Source organism: Microcaecilia unicolor, chromosome 1 (assembly GCF_901765095.1).
Source record: "Microcaecilia unicolor chromosome 1, aMicUni1.1, whole genome shotgun sequence".
In the NCBI taxonomy this organism is placed as follows: Eukaryota; Metazoa; Chordata; class Amphibia; order Gymnophiona; family Siphonopidae; genus Microcaecilia; species Microcaecilia unicolor.
In genome coordinates, this window is record NC_044031.1 from 433941296 (window position 1) to 433968191 (window position 26896).

General features: G+C 47.7%; 1 protein-coding gene across 1 annotated transcript in view; it reads left to right on the top strand.

Annotated features, from left to right (window-relative positions):
* Positions 1-26896, top strand: part of CEP192 (centrosomal protein 192) — a 459635-nt gene that overhangs the window by 265174 nt on the left and 167565 nt on the right. Inside the window, 5 exon segments of the mRNA XM_030212468.1 lie at positions 2404-2529; positions 13641-13784; positions 18585-18648; positions 19048-19187; positions 19290-19382. Of these exon segments, the coding sequence (XP_030068328.1) occupies positions 2404-2529; positions 13641-13784; positions 18585-18648; positions 19048-19187; positions 19290-19382 (567 nt within the window).

Here is a 26896-nt window from a genome sequence, read left to right on the forward strand (position 1 = left end):
GGATATAGAGGACTATAGGGGGGGGGGGCGCTGCTTCCTCCTCGTAGGCCTCTACCGTACTAAGTATAGGGGCCTTCGGAGGAACCTTTTCGGGATTCTGGGGGCCCTGAACTTTCCCTCGGATTGCTTTCGGAGGTCTTGGTCTTGGGAGGGTACTAGAAGTACTGGTAGTACGGGGCGTGGCCTCCGTGTTGGTAGTACAGGGCGTGGCTTCAGTGATGGGGGTGTTTCCTACGGCCTTCGCGACGGCAACGGTTGCCGGGGAGTTGAGAATATTGGGCGTGGTATGGGCTTTCAACTTGGTCTTACGACCCTTCCTCTGGCTTATTACCATAAGGGCGGCCTTTCCCACCTTATGCTGGGCCCAGACCGGCGGGTTCCGGACTACATCAAGCCACCCCTCCACATATGGGATATCCTCAGGACAGCCTGGATTTCCCTCAACTATAACCACATTCATGACTGCCGCCACCTTTTCATATTCGAATGACCCTTCCGGTGGCCAATCAACGCATCTCCCTAACCCGGGCCACATAAACTGACATCGCTGTATCATCCCGGCTTTACTGCATTGTTCCTGGTCGAACACTTCGCTAAAGTGTTCCGTCATTAAATCTAACGGAGTAGATCCACCCCCGCCCATCCTAACCTGAGTGCCAAAGGATAGGAGACAGACAGAAGGGGGAAAGGGTTGGTGGAGGAGTAAGGGGTCTCGTTCCACCGGACACAAAAGGGTCAACAGCCGGCCTGACCGGAATGCGGTCGCCCGATCCGAAACTGCAGGCCCACTCACTCAACTTTCATACGCCACAAGAAACCCTCCCGTTCGGTTCCTTCGCAGGGCCTAGTGGGTTTCGGGACCTAGTCCGTATTAGCCACTGGCCAAGAGGATGATCAAGCCTCTTCTTCGACCCTTTACCGGGCCGGTCACTACCCAGCGTATACTCGCCTGTCCGCCGTCTTCGGACGTGGCCTGTTGGCGCGCTTCTCTCCGGAGCTCGAGCAAACAAAAAGGAAAAAGAAAAGGTGCCTCGCCGGAACCACACGGCCCCACCGCCAGTCAGCCGGCGTCTATCAACCCTCCTTCGGGAGATGGACGCTGAAATCAACGGTGGCCACTTACCACCGTCTCGGAGGGGGGCAGAAAATGGCTCGCCAGAAAATGTAACAGAATCTTCTGCTAAGTAAATCAGGAGACAAGAGGCAAATGGTTCCGAGAACGAGGCAGCTTTATTGCTAGCAATGAACAGCACCGAGATCAGTCTCAGGATACTGCGTCACGAGTGTCATCTGACACTTGTTCTTATACAGATTACTGGTCATGCGCATAAAACGCATCATACGTCACACACACACATGCGCAGTACAGGCACATGCGCAGTACATTAGTAGTTCTGTAGTTCTCACAGAGAAAAGATACGTCAGTTTCACAGCTTTCATAGAAATTGTTACTTTGCAAGAAATGTAACTTATTGCAGTGTTCCAGCACATTTACACAATACAGCCTCTATGCCTGAATCACAAGACTGCGCTGGCAGAGCCAGCTGCCTTTCCTACAATCCTAAATTGCTGACTACTACAACTTATCTAGCTGCTGGTTAATAAATACATACTACTAGTAAAAGTCTAAACTGCACAGGTTTAGGCCTTAGTCTAAGCTCATTATATGTAAGCTTAGGTTTTGGTACAAGGCAAAGGTGCAAGTGCAAAGTTCAAATAGAAAATCCTGTTAGTACAAAAGTCCACACAAAGTAAACAGTGTGTTATGCTGTTTATCTAATGCATCTGCATCCTGTCTCAATCAGTTATCTATCTAGCTATCAGGAGCTGACAGTTGATAGTTAAGGCAGAATACAAGAAGATGCAAATGTTCAGTAAACACCCAAGTATAAAGGATGCCACAAAGAAGGCAAAGTCCATAAGTTATGTGCAAAGAGCAAAATCCATAGGTAGTATGCATAGAGCTTGAGGTTGTCCTGCCAGTCTAGTGATGGCCGCAGGCCGAGTACAGTGTTTGCTTGTCCACTCCTACAACATGACCATGATTTTGGTGCCTTGAACCAGTCTCTCACCTGGCTCATGGGTTGTCATCCCTGATTCCCTCTCTAAAATGTTTAGAGCCTATGTTGTCATATGGTATATTGAGGTTTAAGTATTAAGTTTAACGAAACAGCAAGGCAAACAATCTGCAAACTCCAAGGTAGAAAACAACGAAGCAAAACAGCGGTAAATGTAAACAAGTTTTAATAATAATTTTATTAATAAAGTTTGATTACATTTACCACTGATCTGCTTCGTTGTTTTCTACCTTTATGTATTGTTTGCCTTGAACTTTCTAATAATGGATTTGGTATAATAGAAAAACAATCCTAGTTAATGCTGTTAATTGTCTTCTTTAAACAGGTTGATGCTAGTAATACAGATGGTCTTGATTTTGGTGACCTTACTTCTGGAAGCTGGAAAGCTCTCCCGCTAAAACTGACAAACAAGACCCATGCTACTGTTCCTATCAGGCTCATTATTAGTGCAGTAAGTACAACAATTTACTAAATCTTCTGAAATATTTTAGCTATATTTTGTTAGTATTTTTCTCTGAGGACAAGCAGGACATTGTTTCACACATATGGGTGATGTCGTCCGATGGGACCCCAGTGCGGATGCTACCCAGGGTTTTATTGGTTTAAGAAGCCTTTCACAGTGTTCCACCATGCATACGTGTCTGCCCAGTGTGATCATGCGAGACCAGCAGTCTTTGTTTTTCTGCAGAGCAGAGAGGTCATGTTTCTATAAGTTCTCAGTGTGTCTTTTCGGTTGAATATGACTGCCTTCCTTGAGCAATTACCTGTTTGTTTTCCTCATTATTTTCATTTATTTTTCCCTCCCCTCTCCTGGTTAGTGTCCTTTTAGTTATAATGCACTTTTAAGTTTCCTTTATTTTTGCAGCCTGAGGCCTGCTTAGGTCTGATTGTCTGGGAGTTTCTGTGAGGCTGTACTATAGCAATAAAATGGCCAATTTTCCATTTTTTTTGTATTAGAGGCCATGCAGCCATTAGCACATGGCCATTTAAGAAAATTACCACATGATCACTTACCAATACCCATTTTGTAGGTGTTAAGGATCGCACAGTAATCCTGCACTAACCAGTTAGCACTGCTCATTCCTGGGATAAGTAGCATAAAATCTATTTTACTCCTTTGGGATCTTGCCCAGGTACTTGGACCTGGATTGGCCACTGTTGGAAACAGGATACTGGGCTTGATGGACCTTCAGTCTGTCCCAGTATGGTGATGCTTATGGTTTTTCCCTCAACTTTCAGCCATTTGATTTTGCCTTGATTACTTTTACCATGGTGTCCCAGAAGATCCGCAGTGGTTTCAAATGTTGTGCCAAGTGTAACAGGCTCATGATTAGCAAGGACCCCAACAATTGATGTTTGGGGGTGCCTAGGCCCTGATCATGCCTGTTCTCTGTAAATCCCAGAAAATTCAGAAGGCAAGGCAGGCCTCTCTGAGACCTCCAAATGTGGATATAGGTGAGCCGGTTGATATTGTGTATCTGGATTTTCAAAAGACATTTGACAAAGCACCTCATGAAAGACTCCAGAGGAAATTGGAGAGTCTTGGGATAGGGGGTAGTGTTCTATTGTGGATCAAAAACTGGATAAAAGATAGAAAACTGAGAGTAGGCTTAAGTGGTCAATATTAAATGGAGAAGAGTAGATAGTAGGGTTCCTCAGGGGTCTGTGCTGAGACTGCTGCTTTTTAACATATTTATAAATGATCTAGAGATGGGAGTAACTAGTGAGGTAATTAAATTTGCTGACAACAGTTATTCAAAGTTGTTAAATGGCACGAGGATTGTGAAAAATTACAAGACTGGGCATCCAAACGCTAGATGACATTTAATGTGAGCAAGTGCAAAGTGATGCATGTGGGAAAGAGGAACCTAAACTATAGTTACGTGATGCAAGCTTCCACATTAGGAGTCACCGACCAGGAAAAGGGGATCTAGGTGTCATCGTTGATGATACGTTGAAACCAGTGCTTTTTTTGTAGGAAAAAAGGTACCGGTACTCATTATGGATAACCTTAGGGGTGGGGTCACTATCTGACGCCGTCCCTTCAGTAGCCACACTCACAGGTCACACGCCTGTTTATATGCACCATGTCTAGTAAAAGACATCACTGAAAATATTACACCAGTATAGGAGAAGAAAAATAACTTGTCATTTTTTCCATTATAAATCATTTCTATAACTGGTACAGCTCCAGTATACCCAAAATGACACAAACCAAATTAACACACAGACCAGGAATTAAGGAAACAGTCTTGCCAAATGTGAAACACAATATGTTATCAAAATCTCAGAATCTAACAAACTGATCCCTATTCAGACACTTGGCCTTGCAGTCACATATGCAGAACAGAGATATAGCCCCTCTTCAAATACAGGCAAAAATTAACCTGAAATCCTAAGAAGCTAGATTCTGCATGCAGCACACTACCAGGAAAACAGAAAGAAACATGTTAACTGTTATACAGGTTCAAAATAAGACAGATGTAAATTCTCAACTTGGACATATTCCAAACACTAAAATGAAAATAAAATTATTTTTCTACCTTTGTTGTCTGGTGACTATTTTTCTGATCATGTTGGTCCCAGTATCTGATTCTGCTGCTCTCTGTCTGTTCTCTTAACTCCATTTCCAGGGCTTCCTGTCCATTTATTTCTTTACTTTCCTTCATTCTTTTTCATTTCTTGCCCAACATCCATAAGTAAAAACTGTGTGCTCCGCAGACTTGACTGGAAGAGTTAGAGTGGATCCAGTTTTTGCCTATTTTCTCCATCCATGTGCAGATTTTCTCGTGTCATCCCTTTCCCTCATCCCCATCCACGTGCATCTTCTTTTCTCTTCCTTCCCATCCATCTATCATTTCTCCTCTCGCCCATCCCTTGCATCCATTTCCCGCATTTTTCCCCTCCCTCCATCTATGTACATCTCCTTCCTTTCTCTTCCCTCCCCCTCCATCCATGTGCATCTCCTTCCTTTCTCTTCCCTCCCCCTCCCCTCTGTTCATCATCCATGTTTAGCAAACTCCTCTCTCCCCTGCTTTCCTCTCCCCCTGATTTCCTCTCCAACCAGGTCCATGTGAAGATGTGATTCCATGTGCCCCAATGAATGGAGATTTTAATTTTACTTCTAATATTTATAACACCAGGCTTCCCAAGGCAGATTACAACAACAGTAAAGATGAATCCATCAAGAAACAGGATATAGTCACTGAAAGTTTGCCACCTGAATTGTGTAGGACAGTGTAGAAAAATGAGCACAAAATAGAGTTTGTAACTGCTGTTTCCATATCATCATGCTGATCAATCCATAGACTGGTGGGTTGTGTCCATCTACCAGCAGGTGGAGATAGAGAGCAATCCTTTTGCCTCCCTATATGTGGTCATGTGCTGCCGGAAACTCCTCAGTATGTTCTCTATCTCAGCAGGTGGTGGTCACACACAGCAGCAGCTCTGGCTAGGTCTCCAAGCCTAATCTTTAGGTTTTGTTGAGTACCTGGGGTTGAAGGCTCTTCTTGAGCAAGTGCAAACCTGGTGGTGCCAGGTCCCTCCTTTTCTCCCCCCACCCGCTGGCTCTGTTTAAAAAAAAAAAAATGTGGACGTCCTTTAAGGGCGTTTATATCGACGTTTATATCAGCGTTTATTGCAGCTGCTCACTGGGACACCAGTTCATTACAGCTCGGAGCGAGAAGCAGGTAATTTTACTTTTTTATAGCGGGCAGGGGGTTCCCCATTCGGTCTCCATGTGGCTTATGGCGTCGGAGGACGAGGGCGCGAAGATTCACTCCCCGGACCGCTTGTGTGCATCTAGCGGGGATGCGGGGGTTTTGTTGGGCATCAGTTTGGAATCTGGTCAGTGTCCTGGTTCTTCCTCCGGTGCGGCGGTTTTTCCCGCCATAAGCGCCCATCCCCCGCTGCTCGCCCACTCCATGTTGGCCGGCCACTTTGCTCGGACGGCTTCTTCTTGGGCCGCCCTCGAGCTGGGAGACGTTAATGGGCGGCAAGAAAGCGGCGAAAGTTAAGCGCCGTTCTTCCCACGTGGCTCCTTCTCAGAGTTTCACGCCGGACGCCATTTTGGATGCACAGCATGTTTCTCCCCCGCTCTTGCGAGCGCCGGTTGAGGGTGCGTCTAGGGCCGTGGCCCAGACGGCAGAAGTGCACAGTCTAGGGGGTTTCTCCCCTGAGTTCTTTTTGCTGCTGCATCAGGCTTTTCTTATGATAAACGCTGCCCTGGCTCCCCCCTCTGATCAAGGGGCTGAGGCCTCCGGAAGCAAACACCCTCGGGTGGACTTCCAGGCCCTAGAGGACTCGGTCTCCTCTGATGTAGATGAGGGCAGCGTATCTGAGTTCTCCCAACGGTCCTTTGGGAATTCCTTGGAGGAGACGGATTCCCGCTCGGATGGAGCGGATGAACCTTCTGCAGCACGGATCTTTCACTCAGAGGATTTGCCCAACCTGTTAGTGCAGGCCATGAGCATTTTGAAGAGATCCTCTCCGGAGGACGTCTCTCCCTCAGCCTCTGTTGGCTCTGCCATTATGCGGGGGACTAAGCGCCGGCCTAGAACCTTCCATGTGCATGAATGCACACCTTGATTTCGGCTCAATGGGATTTCCCAGAAGCGAGCCTTAAAGTGGCTAGGGCTATGTCCCGCCTCTATCCTCTGCCTGAAGGTGAACGGGAGGCCTTTCTTGGGCCTACCGTGGATTCTTTAATCACTGCGGTGACTAAGAAAACGGCGTTGCCGGTGGAAGGTGGCACGGCCCTAAAGGACGCCCAAGACAGGAGTTTGGAGGCGGCTTTAAAGTCGTCCTTCGAGGCGGCTGCTTTAAGTTTACAGGCCTCAATTTGTGGCTGCTGAGTGGCCAGGGCGTGCCTGACGCTTGTGCAGCGGGCTTCCCCCTCGGATCCTTCCTTGAGGGCTGATTGGCCAGCCCTGGAATCGGGCTTGGCCTACTTGACAGGCTGGCTGTATGATGTCTTGAGAGCCTCGGCTAAAGGTATGGCTCAGACAGTCTCTGCACGGCGGTGACTTTGGCTGAAGCATTGGTCTGTTGACCACGCCTCTAAGTCTCGCCTGGCTAAGTTGCCTTTTAAAGGCAAGCTGCTCTTTGGGGTCGAGCTGGACAAGATTGTGACCGATCTCGGCACGTCTAAGGGCAAGAGGTTACCGGAGGTCAGGGATCGGGCCAGTGGTGCCCGCCCCGGTTTCTCCAAAGGACGGTTTCAAGAAGCCCGTCGGTATTGCCCGGGCAAGTCGAGCTCCTCTGCCCCCTCTTCCATCAAAAGGAATTCCTCCCCCAAGCAGCATTCCTTTCGCAGAGACCGCCGTCCCGGAGGTGCCTCCTCCGGTCCTCCCCCAGGGTCTCGTACCCAATGACGGGGCGCTGGTCCATGGCCCAGAGCAGATTGGAGGACGCCTATCCTCGTTTCTGGGCGAGTGGACCAGGGTAACTTCAGACGCTTGAGTGCTGGAAGTCATCAGAGACGGCTACAAGCTAGAGTTCTGCCGACCCTTAAGAATCGGGTTTGTGCACTCTCCCTGCAAGTCTCCGGTCAAGCTGTGGCAGTGCAGCAGACTTTGGACAATCTGATCCGCCTGGGTCCGGTCGTTCCGGTGCTAGAAGATCACCCTGGCAAGGGACGTTACTCTATTTACTTTGTGGTACCTAAGAAAGGAGGTTTTGTCCGGCCTATCCTCGACCTCAAGGGGTCAATCGGGCTTTGGAAGTTCGGCACTTCCGAATGGAGACTCTCCGCTCTGTTATAGAGGCAGTGCAGGCAGGGGAGTTCCTGGCATCCTTGGACATCAAGGAAGCTTACTTACATATTCCCATCTGGCCTCCTCATCAACGCTTTCCGCATTTTGCAGTTCTGAGGACACTCCCAGTTCAGAGCCCTCCCTTTCGGGTTGGCTACTGCTCCGCGGACCTTTTCCAAGTTATGGTGGTCATTGCGGCCTTCCTACGCAAGAAAGGAGTACAAGTCCATCCTTATCTGGACGACTGATTGATCCGAGCCCCCTCTTATGAGAGTGCGGCAGAGCTTCAGACCGGGTGATTGCTCTTTTGAGCTCCCTGAGGTGGATCATCAACTGGGAGAAAAGCCAGCTGCGCCCGACTCAGTCCCTGGAGTATCTGGGAGTTCGATTCGACCCCCAAGTGGGCAGAGTGTTCCTGCCAGACAATCGGATTGTCAAGCTTCAGGCTCAGGTGGACAAGTTCCTAGCAGCCTCTTCTCTTCGGGCTCGGGACTATGGGCAGCTGTTGGGCTCTATGACGGCCACGATGGAAGTAGTGCCCTGGGTCAGGGCCATATGAGACCTATACAGCTCTCTCTGTTGCAGCGATGGACTCCAGCTTCGGAGGATTACGCTGTGCGCCTTGCCTTGGATCCAGCGGTGCGCAAGGCGCTGAGCTGGTGGCTGAGGCCAGACAAGCTGTCCGCAGGAATGCCTCTGGTGACCCCGGAGTGGGTTTTCGTCACGACGGACGCCTCTTTGACGGGCTGGGGAGCCCACTGCTTGGGAAGGACAGCGCAGGGGCTCTGGTCCCCTGCAGAGGCAGAGTGGTCTATCAACCTCCCGGAACTCAGAGCCATTCGGTTGGTGCCTTTGGAGTTTCTCCCGGGCCTGGCGCTGAAGCCAGTACGGGTCCTGTCCGACAATGCCACGGCTCTGGCCTATGTCGCCGGGGAGGTACCAGGAGCGCCCCTCTAGCCAAGGAGGCCATGAAGCTATGCCTATGGGCGGAAGCAAACCTGGAACAGCTGTCGGCGGCCCACATTGCGGGAGTCATGAATATTGCTCAGGCGTTCTTGGACATCACAAAGTGCTGGGGCCAGCCGAGCCTAGATCTGATGGCGTCTTCAGCCAATTGCCAAGTGCCGCGCTTTTTCAGCAGAGGACGGGACCCTCGATCTCTGGGAGTAGATGCTCTTCTCCCACAGTGGCCGACACAGGAGCTCCTTTTTGTGTTCCCGCCTTGGCCCATGTTGGGCAGGGTGCTAGACCGGGTGGCAAAGCATCCGGGCCGGATAATCCTGGTGAGTCCGGATTGGCCCAGACGTCCCTGGTATGCGGACTTGATCAGGCTCTCAGTGGACGGACCTCTGCAGATGCCAGCGGAGCGGGGCCTGTTGCATCAGGGTCCCGTGGTGATGGAGGATCCCACCCCCCTTTGGTCTTACGGCCTGGCTATTGAGCGGCAGCGTCGGGGCAAGCAGAGCTTCTCAGACAAGGTCATCGCCACTATGCTGAGAGCGAGGAAGCGCTCTACTTCTACTGCTTACGCCAGGGTTTGGCATACCTTTGCATCGTGGTGTGAGGCAGACTCACTTTCTCCCTTCACTGCTCCAATTTTATCAGTGTTGGCAAGAAGGTCTGGAAAAAGGCCTGTCGCTTAGTTCCCTTAAGGTCCAGGTAGCGGCTCTTGCTTGCTTCAGGGGTCACCTGTAGGATGTTTCCCTGGCATTGCAGCCAGATGTGGTGCGCTTTCTCAAGAGAGTTATTCACATGCGCCCTCCTCTGCACGCAGTGATACCTGCATGGAACCTCAATCTGGTGCTAAGAGCCTTGCAGAAGCCGCCTTGTGAACCCTTGTCGAGGGCATCTCTGGAAGAATTGACGTTGAAAGCAGTCTTTTGGTGGCTATCACTTCAGCCAGAAGAGTTTCCGAGCTCCAGGCGCTATCATGTCGAGAGCCCTTTCTGCATTTCACTGAGGCAGGAGTGTCTATTCGCACAGTGCCTTCCTTCCTGCCCAAGATTGGTCCTCGCTTCCATGTGAATCAACAGCTCTGTCTACCCTCCTTTCGTAGGGAGGACTACCCAGAGGAGTACTCTGCTCTCAAATATCTAGATGTGAGACGAGTCATCATCAGATACTTGGAAGTGACCAATGATTCCGGAAGTCGGATCATCTGTTTGTGCTGTTCGCAGGTCCTCGTAAGGGTCTGCAGGCTGCAGGCTGCCAAGCCTACAGTGGCACGATGGGTCAAGGAACCCATTGCAGCGGCTTATGTGGCCGCGGGGAAGATGCCGCCTATCCAGCTGAAGGCTCTCTCCACTAGAGCACAGGCGGCCTCGATGGCAGAGGCCGGGTCCGCCTCCTTGGAAGAGATTTGCAAGGCGGCAACTTGGGCATCTGCTCATACCTTCTCCAGGCATTACCGCTTGACTGTGGCTGCTCGGGTGGTGGCCCGGTTTGGAGCTTCAGTGTTGCGGTCAGGGATTTCTGTGTCCCACCCTGGGTGAGTACTGCTTCGGTACATTCCACCAGTCAATGGATTGATCAGCATGATGATATGGAAGGTAAAATTATGTATCATACCTGATAATTTTCTTTCCATTAATCATAGCTGATCAATCCATAGCCCCTCCCAGATATCTGTACTGTTTATATTCTGGTTGCATTTCAGGTTCAAGTTTAGTCTTCAGTTCCTGTTCAGGAGGACTTCGTGTTCAAGTTTTTTCGATTGGATTCTTCAGGAGTTGAGACGATTTTGTGTTACAGTGAGCTGCTGCATTCCTCCCCCCCCCCCCCCCCCTGTTTTACGGGGCTGGATTGAGACATAAATTCTGCTGGCGCTCCCTCCCGCTTCGTGCGGCTGTAGGGCAGCTTTGTACCCCTCCCGCTTCGGCGGTGTTAGGGTCAGTCAGCTCCTCCCGCGGTTGCGGTTGCAGGATAAGCCAGATCCCCCCCGCATCGGCGGGTGTGGTGTCTCTCCCCCGCTCTGCGGGGATTAGCTGGACGGATTCCCCTCCCCCACTTGTGTGGGGATGAGCTGGGTTAATTCCCCTCCCCCGTTTCGGCGGTGGTGAGCTGGGCAGAGTGTCCCTTTGTGGGTGTAATTCTCTAAGTGCTGAGTCCTGCGGATGGAGCTTTGATGTCGACATACTGAGGAGTTTCCGGCAGCACATGACCACATATAGGGAGGCAAAAGGATTGCTCTCTATTTCCACCTGCTGGTAGATGGACACAACCCACCAGTCTATGAATTGATCAGCTATGATTAATGGAAAGAAAATTATCAGGTATGATGCATAATTTTACCTTCTTTATATGTACATATGGGAAACTTTCAAATAAATTAAGACTGTCCATTAGGACAGTTCCTTCATTTCTGCCCAAAGTGGTTTCTTGTTTTCATCTTGGTCAGTTGTTAACATTTACCGGCCTTTCATCAGGAAGACTACCTTGAGCACTTCCGAGCCCTTCACTACCTGGATGTTAGATGCATTTTTTTTCAGTATTTGGAGGTTATGAATGACTTTCAACATTCAGACCTGTCTTTGTTCTGTTTGGGGAACACAAGAAAGGAGACATGGCCTCCAAGCCACGATAGCATGTTGGCTTAGGGAGGCCATAATTTCGGCATATGGTCTTCGGGGAAGTCGCCCCCATTATAGGTGCGGCACATTTTACGCTTGAACAAGAATCCTCGTATGTGGAATCGCGCCTGGTATCCTTGGAAGATATTTGCGTGGCCACTACGTGGGTGTCAGCCCATACCTTTACTAGACATTATAGAGTGGATGTGGCAGCCCGGCAGGATGCTGTTTTTGGTGCCTCAGTGATCTTCGCGGGGTTGGGGTTGTCCCGCATTACTTGAGGACTGCTTTGGTACATCCTAAGTCTCTGGATTGATCTGTAGGACGCTATGGAAGGAAAAATTAGTTCTCAACTGATAATTTTCTTTCCATTAGTCCCAACAGATCAATCCAGAGGCCCACCCTTTTTTTGCTTCAGCGAGAGTTCGGTTTCGGTTTTTTGATGTTTTCGTCTGTTAGGTGGATGTTCCTTTGTGTGGTTTATTTAAGAAAAAACCCCCCCAACAAATCCATAGTTATTGTTGTGCAGCGATAGCGGGTATCTGCTTAGCTGTTTCTCCCACTATAGCGTTGAAGTTCTTTGTCATTTCCTAGAGGCAGGGGAGTTTAACTTCTGGGAATTTCCTTTCTTCCACTGCTTTGGTACCAATCATACTGAGGTTACAATGAATATTCATGAGAGAGATTTGCATGCACCGCCTTCACTGCATACTAATCTCTCTCATGAATATTCATTGTGGATATCTTGAAAACCTGACTGGCTGGGGTGCCTCCAGGACCAGATTTGGGAACCACTGATGTAGGGTTTATCAGCTTCTGCTCACCTAAGAATTCATTGAAACATAATTTAACCAGATGTGCCTATGATTGTTTTTATTAGTTTACCCTGTTTTGGCTGTGAGATATAAAACATAATGGCAAGTCCCGGTAATACATTTTCTAATTATATTATGAATTATTTTATGCCGTGTAAGAGACGCATATAAAAATAAAATGACCTGATCCTTGCTGCAGAATCTTGTTTGTTGTAGGAGAACAGCGGAAGAATATAGAGAGAATTTTTAAAACTCACCAAACTTGACATTGTTGATGACGACAATTTAAGGGGCCCTTTTACCAAACTGCAGTAAAAAGTGGCCTTAGCATGTCATTGCTGCAACTAAGGTAACTTTTATCGCGGAGTAAAACAGTTGATTTTTCCATTTCCAGTATTAATAGCTACATTCTAATTTTCCTATTAGTGCATGAGCCTCTTCTACCACTTATTTTGTAGCCGGTAAGGGCTCATGTGTACTTGCACTAACCAGTTAGCACACAACACAGCCACTCTCCGCCCTAGTGCTAAAAAATAAATTTTATTTTTTAGTGCTTGGGTAGTGTGCGCCAATCCCAAAACTACCACAAGGTGCCTGAGCGCCCCACTGTAAGTCATTTTTAGCTGTGGTAAGTACATGTTAGTGCTTACCACAGCTTTGTAAAAGGGCCCCATATTATTTTGTACTTTGTTTTGTATTTGTAAAGTAACAGCCAAGACCTTGATTAGCCTTCAAAAGTTTTTAAATTATTAACTAATATCTAGTTACTTTCCATGAACAAATTTGACTGGGGGTGGGGGGACTTTTAGGGAAAAGGGATGGGATTTGAGTTTATCTTGCAGACTGGATGGACCGTGCTGGTCGTTTTCTGCCGTCATCTACTATGTTATTATGTATGTATGTATGATTTGATATACCTCCCTTCTGTGGTTACAATCAAAATGGTTTAAATATTATATACAGTTACTTATTTCGTACTTGTACTAAAGATTAATGCATATTGTCTGCTACAAGACCTATTTTATTCCTATAGGCCCTGCTGCAGATAACAAGCACTAATCTTTTGTAAAAGTCCCCCTTGGTTTGTTCCCAGCTAAAAATGAGGTGGCAATTTTAGAAATTTGTGTCTCTTGCTTTGTGGTTTGAAAGTCTTATTTAAGTAGACATTAGTCTGACTCACCCTGATAAGTAAATTTATTTATTATTTTTTCTTCTATTTGTGGAATTAGTACACCAAGAAGTTATTTTTGGAATTTAGTTAAGTCTTTGTATTCTCTTTGTTAGACACTGCAAGTGATGAAGTTCAGTAATCTCAACCAATCATACATTTTGGTTTGTTTTGGCTAACAGTATAGTTAATTTGCTTTCTAAACTCTTTTACTGTTTTTTTTTTTTTTTTTTTTTTTACAATGTTTCCTACTATAGAATGCTGCTGCTTGGCATTGCTTCATGTTTTCCAAAGAACCTGTTAAAATACCTGCAGATGATATAGTGAAAGCTGACTCTATTTCTCATCTAGTGGCTCCCTCTGTCATTAACCATGTGATGCATGCAAGTTATGATGGACAGGTAGGTGATTATTTTGTAATCTTCTGTTAATTCTCATTTTGAGATTATTCTAGTGTGCTAAGAGGTGGGATGAGAGGAACTAATAGTTTCTCAGACAAAGTTTTTCATGGGGGAGGGAAGGTCAAGTGTTGCCGTCTTGAAAGGAATGAAAGCTTATAACAGGCTGAGAATTTAGAACATCCAACTACTGCATACATAAGCCTTTTATCTAATAATGTATTCCTATACATTAGAGTGTGCAGGGGATGGGTTTTCTTAATTTTTTAGTGGGTTACGGGGTTTCAGGGATTTTATTTTTGTTTACACTTGTGTATAAGCTGTTTAATTTTCATTTTGCTTTTACTATCCAATTAGGTTTTGAGGCTTCTGAAAATTAGACTTGTAAATTTGAATCTCTTCCTTTTTTACATAAACATTACTAATGCAGACTCAACAGTATGAGTAGATATCCCCTGTAAAGAAAACTGACCCTTACAATAATATTCCATCTTAAGTCTGTTTTAATCTCTAATGTAATTTCTTAGAAATGTAAACCACTTTGATGTGACCCAGTCTCTGGTTCGACTCCAACATCTTCGCAGACTCTTTCCATGCTAGCACTGGCCCCGCCTTTACCAATGCCTGTCCTTGAGGAGTGGCTCCGGGTTATGTTTTAGGAGGTGGTGGGGTGCATCTTAGCTTATTAGGACACCCAGGCATTGAGTGCGCTGGTATAGCTTTGGTGCTGCTCCAGCCCATTCTGGAGACCCATGCTGTGTTTGTTAGGCAGTCATTGATGAATACAGTGCTTTTTTCTAGCCTGTCGGGGGAGGAGGTGACCTGGAGTCCAAGAGGGGGACCTGTACCTTGGTGCACTTATCCGGAGTGTGGTCCAAGGCAGACTCCGATTCGGATGACCCATGAGGAGTACTTTGCTAAATCATAGATGGACCGCTCTTGGGGGGAGGGAGTGTCGGATATTGAAACAGAGGAGCCCTCAGAGGAGTGTTCGCTTGGTTTTCCTTCAGACCTTTCTACACCTCAGGAAAGGAGGAAGTTCCCCTCCCTCCCCCCCCCCCCAATAGGAGCTCTCATTTGTCAACTTTCTAAGAGAGATATCTGAGGCCATCTTCTTTAATTTGGAAATTGAGGACAAGCCCAGAGCTGAGATGTTGGACATCCTTGATTGACTCCTATTCCAAGGAAGCTGTGACAGTGCCCCTGCACAGATAAGGAACTGGAAACCTCTCTCACTGTGCAGCCTGTACCGAAGAAGGCAGACAGTCCAGAAGTCTCCTGGATTTGAGAAATGGCTTCTGCATCATTTCATGGTGGTTGAATCTGTTCTCAAAAGAGCTAGAAGTTCAATGACTTCCCCAGGCAGGGATGCATGCACTTGAGTCTTTTGGATGGAAAATGTGTCAGGGCTTGATGCTCATTTCCTGCATTCTGTCTTACCACTCTACATGAGCATCTACTTGAAGAACTTGGTGATCAATATAATGGTGTTTGTGGATACTGTGCCTCTAGAGAAGGCCAAGCAGGAGCGTTGGAAGCACATAAATCGGGTAACCTGTGATGCGTTTAGGTATTTGCATGCGCTGACACTTACAACTGCATATTTCAGACCTTGAATCGGCAGCTCAAAAAAAGCTGGCGGATGTCCCCTGCTGTGGAAACAGTCTTTTTGGGGACAAGGTGGAAGAGGTTACTGACCTCATTAATTCTGGCATTTATTATCTGCTTAACCATCCAGCTCAGGGCGGAGGATAATCACACATAAGGAGGTACTTTCTTTGTTCCTAGAGGGCTCACAATCTCAGTTTTTGTACCTGAGGCAATGGAGGGTTAAGTGACTTGCCCAGGGTCACAAGGAGCAACAGTAGGAATCGAACCCAGGACGTCAGGATGAAAGCCCGCTGCACTAACCATTAGATCACTCACCTTCTTTATAAAAAGAACTGATATCGTTAAGTCCCTGTCTCGACCCACTCCTTCACAGTTTTGAGAATACAGCTCTGGAAAAAAATTTACATGAAATAGGAATATTTATGTCGGCTAGATAATAAATTGGAGCCTGAAAGGTCAATTAGTCTAGCAGATGTGATTGCTACTAGAAATAGCGGCATCCTTAAAAAAAATGGTTTCCATTGGCTCAAAAGGGTCATTTTATTAGCAGGACTTTTGTATTGGATTTGCTGACCTTTACAAGATTTTTTTCAAACTAGTCTGCAGTAACAGTTGTTATGGTTTAGAACAGTGTTCTTAAATGCAAGACCCGGGGCCAATGATGGCACCTGGAGACCTTTGGGGTAGCCCCTATCATTTTTTCACTACTCTCTCTCTTCCCAAGCTCATTACAGAAAGCAGGAGGTGGCTGGTGGGGGGGGGGGGGGGGGGGGGGGGGGGGGGAGGGCTGCATGCTTGAAGGACAAGGTATTTCTCAATAGAGTGCATTTGGAAATGCCTACCTCCTTGAGGATACCCCCAGTAAGTTTCTAAATGAGCTTGAAGGGGATGATGTCATTGTCACTTGCTAGTGTCATGGCCCCACATAGGAAGATATTTTGCAGCTCTCCTTCAGCTCATTTGGATTCAAAGTGGCCCCAACTTAAAAATTAGTAAAAACTATTGGTTTAGAAGATAGTATTGTCACAAAACGCCTAGCCACCTGCCTGGGGTTACTATGGAAGTTTATAAGTTGCACTTACTTACAAAGTTCCATAGGTTATTATGGAAGTTTATAAGTCTAGGTGCTTTGAAAATATGCCTCTTTGTGGGGCTTGCTTCTATTGAAGCTCTTGAGCATTTTGCTGTGCCATAGGATCGCAATGCTATGTTAATTCAGTTGATGAAAGCTCCTTTAGAGCCACTCAACATCGGTCATCTGAAGTATGTCACCTGGAAGGTCTTATTTTTCGTGATCACTTCAGCTTGCAGATTTAGTGAGCTCCAGGCTCTAGTATTTGATCCTTCTGACACTGTTACAACAGACTGGTTCTTCATTCTCATCCATCCAAAGGTAGTGTAATAGTTCTATCCTAACTGGCCAGTTGTTCTGCCAATACCTTTTCTCAGGTCTGATACCTGAGGTGAAAGCACAGTGCATATTCTGGATTGGAAGAGAGCATTGGCTTTCTAACTTAGAATGTCATGTAGGCCTTTATTTTTTGTACCCAAACAGGGTGGGGGGATGCTATCTGTAACTGCATGCTTTCTGTTTTGCTAGCTTAATGCATTTCTTTTTCTTATGCCCAGGCAAGTCTGACTTAAGGATTATATCATAGCTCATAGTTAGAGCCATGGCAACATCGATATCCCATGAGATCCATGGAGATGTGCAGATGCAGAGCAGCAACATGGAAGTCTGTTCACATATTCACATCCCACTTCTGTTTGGAGCATGACTCCTTATGGGACAATAGGTTAGGCCAGTCAGTCCTCCAGAATCTCTTTGGAGATTAGAATCACATTTCAGCACTCCCCCCCCCCCCCCCTCCAAAAAAATGTTGCTATCAGAAACAATGTTGATGTCAAAACTTTTGCCGACACCCTTTTTTCTGTTGAATGCAGCTTGTAGTTACAGAGTCCCATGTTGGAGATTTGCTATCCTGTTTGTCCTTGGAGAACGCCAGGTTGCTTTTTGCTATCCTGTTTGTCCTTGGAGAACGCCAAGTTGCTTTTTGCTATCCTGTTTGGCCTTGGAGAACACCAAGTTGCTTATCTGTACTAGGTGTTTTCATTGGACAGCAGGATACAAGATTTCATAGCTTCTGCCCTTTTATAAGCTTTAAGAATGGCCTGAACCTATACTATGTGATGACAGGCAGCAAGTGATGTGTGGTGAACTTACAAGCTTCTAGAAAATTTAAGCTGGAGTACCATTTCTCATGCCCAGCTCAATTGGTAATATCACCCAGGTTGTGAGGACTTGCATTCTGCTGTCCAAAGATTATACTTGCTTTAGGTAATTAACTTGATTAGTTGATAGTCTAATTTATTTCTCAAACATATTGTCAGATTCCTCTTGTACTGGTGACAGTTTGTGGCATACTTGCAAGAATATATGGACCAGAAGGCTTTACTGAGTATATGCATATAATCATGTGTTTGCTGCCTACTTCATCAACACCTCTGTCAATCTGTGTCAACTGAAAGAAGCAGATGTTTTTCTACAACTCATCAAACCACTTTCAGAAAGAGCTCTTAGAGTAGAGTTTGGTTTCATATCCTACTATTGCTGAGTTCTGGATAAACTAGTGTGATTGCCCTCTTAGTATACCTTAAAGATAATAAATAGAACCCCCCCCCCCCCCCAAAAAAAAAAAATTTAAGTGGAAGCTCTGAGTAATAAGCTGTTGCCGATCTTATCCTTGTCCTTGCTGACAACAAATTTGGAGTATTTGTATCTTTTTGATTGCAATAAAGATAGGTTTAAAATGTGTGAGCAGGAAATATTATAGCTTTATATCTGTTTGCAGAAAAGGTTGCAGTTTAATAGTTGGTTAACAATGAAATTCAAAGCTAATTTTGTACAGTTTTCCTAGTTTTCAATGATGCTAATAATTATCCCCTGGTGTTCACTTGTGAACAAATTTGAATTTATTTGATTCTTTTCAGTAAATTGTGTGATAGATCTGCAAGCTACAATACTCATGTAGGTTAAAAAAAGAAACTTTTTTCCCAATTAACTGTTTAAATCACTGGACACTTGTATAAAGGTATCTTTCAAGTCTCTGTTAACATATTTAAGTTAGTGTTACTTTGTTGTCGTCTACAGAGGATCACTGAACATATTTTTAAAATATTTTTCCCCCCAAGGATCCCGAAGTCCTGGTAATATGGGTTTTGTTCCGTGGCCCGCAGAGGGATCTGTCAGCTACAGGTATCTATTAAGCAATTAGCCTAATAGAATAGAATTACAAAGTCTAGCTTAGTGATCCGGTTGATGAATTTTAACTGAGATTCAGGTTAAATACATTTTGGCTCCATGAATTTGTTTAGAAAATGTATTCCTTTGGTCTTAGAGCACCGTTAAACATCTGATTTCTGTAGGTACTTGTGATCTGGATTGACCACTGTTGGAAACAGGATACTGGGCTGGATGGAACATTGGTCTGACCCAGTATGGCTATTATGTTCTTAGTTTAAACACAGGAGTTTTCATTTCCATAGCCTGAGTTTCTTAGATCTTTTACACTCTGTTAAGACATTATCATGCTGGCAGTATTCATATAGGATTGTAGTGTATGTTGAGATTGTTTTATTTTTCTCCTGTGTAAAGATTCTCTTGGACCAGCAGAAGAGTTCTTAGCCAGAATTGATGTGGAAGTTGATAGCCCAGGCCCTGCTAATGTTATAAAGAGTGTCCTCCTCAAAGCAAGAACAGGAACAGCTAGGATACATGCTCCAAAAGATCTCCAGGTATTTTTAAGATTGGAACTAGAACTAAGTTTATAGTTTTTTAAAAGCAGTTTTAAAATATATTTTTGTTTATATCTTTTCTATTCTAAACTTCTTTTTCAGACCATTCATTTGTGTGCCAAAGTAGGCTTCTCAGCTAAGCAATTGTTGCCCCTGAAAAATGCTGGCAATATTGCAGTTCAGTTAAAACTACAGGTAAGATTCTATCTAATATTTGTGCTTTTTTAAACTTTAATGAGGTGTACACAAAAAAGAAACTTGTAATATTGCCTTACTACAAAAACTCACTTACATAGTTCAGACTTCTTTATATTTTTAAAAATATTTTAATGAAAGAAATACACTTTTGTAAAAAAAAAAAAAAAAAAAAAAAAATCACTGGAAAATTTCCGAGAGCAAAAAAAAAAAAAAAGAAAAAGTATCCTAACTAATACTAATAGTGAGAGATTGCAAACAGCAAACAGTTGAAGAAAGTCCTTAACACCCAACATCAACCTCTGAGATCCCCATTGCTAAACATTAAGGGCTCCTTTTACTAAGCTGCAGCAAGCACTAATGCATGCTTATCGCATCTTAAAAGGGCATCTTGCAGTAAAAGCCTAGTGTGCACATGTAAACCACATGCTGAAATACTTTATTTTTCTCAAGGAGGTGGGTACTTTATTTTTCTCAAGGAGGTGGGTTTCTGAGGGCAGTGTATGAGCATGGTAGCTAGCCATATTACCACACACTAACTAATTAGCACAGGATTAGCACATGATCCCTTAATGCTTGCAAAATAGGTGGCAGTTAGAGCTCACACACTAATTTTTAGTAATGCCTGTCTACTAGTGGCAACAATTGGCGCATGGCCATTAATTTGGAAAATGGAAAATCAGCCATTTTTTGGCTGTGGTAAGAACGGCCTTAGTGCAGCACAGGTAAAACCTGTTTTAGGGCGTACTAAGGCCACATTCCTTAGAAAAAGGACCCCCAAATAAGCTAAATAAGCGGTATAAGTAAATGTGACAGAACAGTGTATTTTAAGCCTGTAAAACTGCCTTATTTCCTGAACTGTATTTCTCTAGTTTGGCCAGCAGGTGGTGGTGCTGCAGAACAAAGGCTGTTTTCTTTGTTTAAGCCTTTTGGAAAGGCAATCTGCAGTATACTTTCAAACTTGTTCTGGGCTTTGATTGTTCCAGGAGATTTTACTGGCTTTTTCCCCAGTCTTAGCCTGGGAGAAGAGGCTTTGTTGAGGCCCTGTTATAGGTAATATTTGATAATCTACGAGCAGCATATTTCCTGATCTCCCCAGGTACTGTTTAGATAGTATCCAAATGTTTAGTTAGTGTTATAATTGATCCATATTTCAGTTACCTGTTATTGTTTTGCTGATTTCACTTTTTCTGTTCATTGTTCTAATTTTTAAGTCAATAAACAATTTTCAGTTTGTTGACTCTGCCTGCCTGGACTGATAAAGAATCCTGGTGGCTTGTGTGTTGGGTCTGTGAGTGCTTTCTGGGAACTGTGGGACCACTCTGGTAACCTAGAAATCACTGGGGATAATTTGAGAGCGGGAGACTCACCCAGAGGCAGTTGTGACCCAGTCGGTGGGAGAAGGGTGGTAGTGTAGAGCACAAGTGGCAGATGCAGGTGGACTTGAGCTGTGCTGGGGATAGACCCTCTAAGTGGCCGTGGGATAACGCTGGGCAGGTAGCTAGGCATTTCGTGACAGTAAGAATCTTAACTGAATAGGTTCTACAATGGAGTATCTGTGCCCTTCAAATGTGATTGAACATTTGCAAGGAAATAAGAAAATGCTGCTCCTTAGTTGGAGAGAAGACTTCGTCTGAGCCTGCATTGTTCTGCATGCAGCAGGGAAGAGATCACTTCTTTGACCTCAAAACAATTCCAGCCTTTTATGTAAATAAACAACTGAATTGGAATCAGTAGTCTAGTTTTTGGAGATTAAAAAAAGAAAAATATAAATCTTTAACCCTAAACCTCAGTTAATTCTAGCCGACAATTTATGGAAAGAATGTTAATAGCTTAAGTTCCAATCTAGGTCTTAACCTTAAAAATAAGAGCATCCATGTTTCTTATGTTGGTCCTCTAATATAGCCACTGTTTACTTGGAAAACGTGGCCAACTATGACCCAAAACCTTGAAGAGAATCTGACTATGGCACAATCATCCAAATATTCAACAAAGGTATATTTCCTTCAGGCGTTACATTCACTTCATCTTGTAATGAACAAACTTTCTAGCAGGTGGTCAACCACTCTAGGCAGTGGAACTTCACTAGGGGAGATATTCTGGGCATCAACTAAGGAGCGAGTTAAAGGTAGGCAATTGAGCAGGCAGTACTTCTAGCCTGTAGTACTACCCAAAGCCAGAGGGCCTACTTGTACCACTGGGTAAAGAGGCATTCTCCGAGGACAAGCAGGCTGCTTGTTCTCACGACTGGGTGACGTCCGCGACAGCCCCCACCAACCGGAAGAAGCTTCGCGGGCGGTCCGCACGCAGGGCACGCCCACTGCGCATGCGCGGCAGTCTTCCCGCCCGTGCGCGACCGTTCCCGCCAGTCCTTTCTTTTCCGCGCCTGGAGAGAGTCGTGCGTCTGCCGCTCTCTCTTAGTCAGCCCCGGAAAACCGTCGCGTTCTTTGCGAATTCGTTTATTTTTTGTTTCTGATTATCGCGCACTCCAGTTTTTCCTTTTTTCTTTAAAAAAAAAAAAAAAAAAGAGAGCACACGCTTTATTTTCCCTCGTTTTCTAGCGAGGGCGTCGCGTTGCGGCCTTGTGGCCGCGCGGTCGATTATTTTTCGAGGTGTGATTTACCGCCACCATCGACGACTTTAACTTCGCCGATGCGATTTTTCCGTCGATGTCCTCGAAGGTCCCGAGTGGATTTAAGAAGTGTGGTCGGTGCGGTCTCGCAGACCGACACCCATGCTTGGTGCCTCCAGTTCCTCGGGCCGGAGCACAATATCAAGTCGTGTTCTTTGTGTCTTGGTCTCCGGAAACGGACTCAGGTTGCGAGGCAAGTTCTGCAGGACCGTCTTTTTAGAACTTGCGCCGGCCCCTCGACGTCGACCTCGACGGCATCGGTATCGACGGCCGGTTCTTCGGTACCGGTATCGAGGCCCGAGAAATCGGCACCGATGGCATCGACCCCAGGAGCACAGGTCCCGTCGGCCCGCCAGTCCTCCGGTGAGGGTAGGGGTGAGAGGCCGCGTGGGCAATCGGCCCCGGTCACTCCCTCGGCCCATGGCCCTCGGGACCAAACCCTGTCTGACCCGGTTCCTCGAGACCGAGGGGGATCGACCTCCTCCTCCTCCGTTCCACCTGGCACCGATGACGGGCACCGCAAGAAATCCAAGAAGCACCGTCATCGGTCGCCTTCGAGGCCGGCGATCGGTACCGGCGAGGAGTTGACGCCGAAGCGTCCGCGTCGAGAGGAGAGATCCCCTTCGGTAGTGGAGGTACCGACGCGTCAGGGTCCCAGCACTTCGGTGCAGTCTCCTGGACCTGAGCAGCTTCCGGCACCGACGCCTCTACCGGTCCCCCCGCCTTTCCCGGCAGCGGGCCTGGACGAGTGCCTCTGAGCCATCCTTCCGGGGATCCTGGAAGGGCTGATGCGCCAGGCTGTGCCGGCGCCGGGGGTGCTTGCGCCCTCGGCGCCGTTGACTGTGGCGCCGGCGAGCTCTAGCCCAGTGCCGAGGCCGTCGACACCGCCGCCGCTTGCGGCACTGGTCTCGACCGCCACGCAGGTGGAGTCCCCGTCGATGGAGGGAGCTTCGTCCCCGCCGGCACGGGAGTCCACCGCTCGACGACACCGAGGCCTCGGTGCCTCGACGTCGAGCCGGGCCCGGTTAAGGACTCAGCTACATGAGCTTATGTCCGATACTGAGGAAGAGGCCTCGTGGGGGGAAGAGGAAGACCCCAGATATTTCTCCTCAGAGGAGTCTGCGGGTCTTCCCTCGGACCCCACGCCTTCACCTGAGAGAAAGCTCTCACCCCCTGAGAGCCTCTCCTTTGCCTCCTTTGTAAGGGACATGTCCATTTGCATTCCCTTCCCCGTGGTCTCTGTGGATGAGCCGAGGGCTGAGATGCTCGAGGTCCTCGACTATCCATCACCACCTAGAGAGTCCTCCACGGTGCCGTTGCACAATGTCCTCAAAGAGACACTGCTTCGGAACTGGATGAGACCGCTATCTAATCCCATCATTCCCAAGAAAGCAGAGTCCCAGTACAGAATCCACTCGGACCCAGAGTTAATGCGGCCCCAATTGCCCCATGACTCGGCGGTCGAGGATTCAGCTCTCAAGAGGGCACGGAGTTCGAGGGATACTGCTTCGGCGCCCCTGGGGCGGGAGTCTCGCACTCTGGACTCGTTTGGGAGGAAGGCCTACCAATCCTCCATGCTCGTGACCCGCATCCAGTCGTACCAGCTCTATACGAGCATCCACATGCGGAACAACGTGAAGCAACTGGCGGACCTGGTCGATAAGCTCCCGCCGGAGCAGTCCAGGCCTTATCAGGAGGTGGTCAGGCAGCTGAAGGCGTGCAGAAAGTTCCTGTCCAGGGGTATCTATGACACCTGTGACGTGGCATCTCGTGCTGCGGCCCAAGGTATAGTGATGCGCAGGCTCTCATGGCTGCGTGCCTCTGATCTGGACAACCGCACCCAGCAGAGACTGGCCGACGTCCCTTGCCGGGGGGATAATATTTTTGGTGAGAAGGTTGAGCAGCTGGTGGACCAACTGCATCAGCGGGAAACCGCCCTCGACAAGCTCTCCCACCGGGTGCCTTCAGCATCCACCTCAGCAGGTGGACGTTTTTCCCGGGCCCGGCAGACTGTGCCCTATTCTTTTGCAAAGCGTAGGTACACCCAGCCGGCCCGAAGGCCTCGTCAGGCACAGGGACAGCCCCTGCGCGCTCGTTCTCGTCAACAGCGTGCGCCTAAGCAGCCCCCTGCACCTCCACAGCAAAAGCCGGGGACGGGCTTTTGACTGGATCCACGGGAACATAGCCGCCCTCAAAGTGTCCGTACCGGACGATCTGCCGGTCGGAGGGAGGTTAAAACTTTTTCACAAAAGGTGGCCTCTCATAACCTCCGACCAGTGGGTTCTCCAAATAGTGCGGTGCGGGTACGCCTTGAATTTGGCCTCCCTGCCACCAAATTGTCCTCCGGGAGCTCAATCCTTCAGCTCCCATCACAAGCAGGTACTTGCAGAGGAACTCTCCGCCCTTCTCAGCGCCAATGCGGTCGAGCCCGTACCACCCGGGCAAGAAGGGCAGGGATTCTATTCCAGGTACTTCCTTGTGGAAAAGAAAACAGGGGGGATGCGTCCCATCCTAGACCTGAGAGGCCTGAACAAATTCCTGGTCAAAGAAAAGTTCAGGATGCTTTCCTTGGGCACCCTTCTGCCAATGATTCAGAAAAACGATTGGCTATGTTCCCTGGATTTAAAGGACGCATACACTCACATCCCGATACTGCCAGCTCACAGACAGTATCTCAGATTCCGCCTGGGCGCACGGCACTTTCAGTATTGTGTGCTGCCCTTTGGGCTCGCCTCTGCCCCACGAGTGTTTACAAAGTGCCTCGTAGTGGTAGCGGCATATCTACGCAAGCTGGGAGTGCACGTGTTCCCATATCTCGACGATTGGCTGGTCAAGAGCACCTCGGAGGCAGGAGCCCTCCGGTCTATGCAGTGCACTATTCAACTTCTGGAGCTGCTGGGGTTTGTGATAAATTACCCAAAGTCCCATCTCCAGCCAACACAGTCTCTGGAATTCATAGGAGCTCTGCTGAATACCCAGACGGCTCGGGCCTTCGTTCCCGAAGCGAGGGCCAACAACCTCCTGTCCCTGGCTTCGCAGACCAGAGCGTCTCAGCAGGTCACAGCTCGGCAGATGTTGAGACTTCTGGGTCATATGGCCTCCACAGTTCATGTGACTCCCATGGCTCGTCTTCACATGAGATCTGCTCAATGGACCCTAGCTTCCCAGTGGTTTCAAGCCACCGGGAATCTAGAAGATGTCATCCGCCTCTCCACCAGCTGCCGCACTTCACTGCTCTGGTGGACCATCTGGACCAATTTGACCCTGGGACGTCCATTCCAAATTCCGCAGCCCACGAAAGTGCTGACGACGGATGCATCTCACCTGGGGTGGGGAGCTCATGTCGATGGGCTCCACACCCAGGGTCTGTGGTCCCTCCAGGAAAAGGATCTGCAGATCAACCTCCTGGAGCTCCGAGCGATCTGGAACGCACTGAAGGCTTTCAGAGATCGGCTGTCCTACCAAATTATCCAAATTCGGACAGACAATCAGGTTGCAATGTATTACACCAACAAGCAGGGGGGCACCGGATCTCGCCCCTTGTGTCAGGAGGCCGTCGGGATGTGGCGTTGGGCTTGCCAGTTCGGCATGCTCCTCCAAGCCACATACCTGGCAGGTGTAAACAACAGTCTGGCCGACAGACTGAGCAGAGTCATGCAACCGCACGAGTGGTCGCTTCATTCCAGAGTGGTACGCAAGATCTTCCGAGAGTGGGGCACCCCCTCGGTGGACCTTTTCGCCTCTCAGACCAACCACAAGCTGCCTCTGTTCTGTTCCAGACTACAGGCACACGGCAGGCTGGCGTCGGATGCCTTTCTCCTCCATTGGGGGACCGGCCTCCTGTATGCTTATCCTCCCATACCTTTGGTGGGGAAGACCTTAGTGAAGCTCAAGCAAGACCACGGCACCATGATTCTGATAGCGCCCTTTTGGCCCCGTCAGATCTGGTTCCCTCTTCTTCTGGAGTTGTCCTCAGAAGAACCGTGGAGATTGGAGTGTTTTCCGACTCTCATCTCGCAGAACGACGGAGCGTTGCTGCACCCCAACCTTCAGTCCCTGGCTCTCACGGCCTGAATGTTGAGGGCGTAGACTTCACTGCGTTGGGTCTGTCTGAGGGTGTCTCCCGTGTCTTGCTTGCCTCTAGGAAGGATTCCACTAAAAAGAGTTACTTTTTCAAGTGGAGGAGGTTTGTCGTTTGGTGTGAGAGCAAGGCCCTAGAACCTCGTTCTTGCCCTGCACAGAACCTGCTTGAATACCTTCTGCACTTATCAGAGTCTGGCCTCAAGACCAACTCAGTAAGGAATCACCTTAGTGCGATTAGTGCTTACCATTATCGTGTGGAAGGTAAAGCCATCTCTGGAGAGCCTTTAGTCGTCCGATTCATGAGAGGCTTGCTTTTGTCAAAGCCCCCTATCAAGCCTCCTACAGTGTCATGGGATCTCAACATCGTCCTCACCCAGCTGATGAAACCTCCTTTTGAGCCACTGAATACCTGTCATCTGAAGTACTTGACCTGGAAGGTCATTTTCTTGGTGGCAGTTACTTCAGCTCGTAGAGTCAATGAGCTTCAAGCCCTAGTAGCTCACGCTCCATATACCAAATTTCATCACAACAAACAGAGTAGTGCTCCGCACCCACCCAAAGTTCCTGCCGAAGGTGGTGTCGGAGTTCCATCTTAACCAGTCAATTGTCTTGCCAACATTCTTCCCAAGGCCGCATACCCGCCCTGCTGAACGTCAGTTGCACACATTGGACTGCAAGAGAGCATTGGCCTTCTGCTTGGAGCGGACACAGCCCCACAGACAGTCCGCCCAATTGTTTGTTTCTTTCGACCCTAACAGGCTAGGGGTCGCTGTCGGGAAACGCACCATCTCCAATTGGC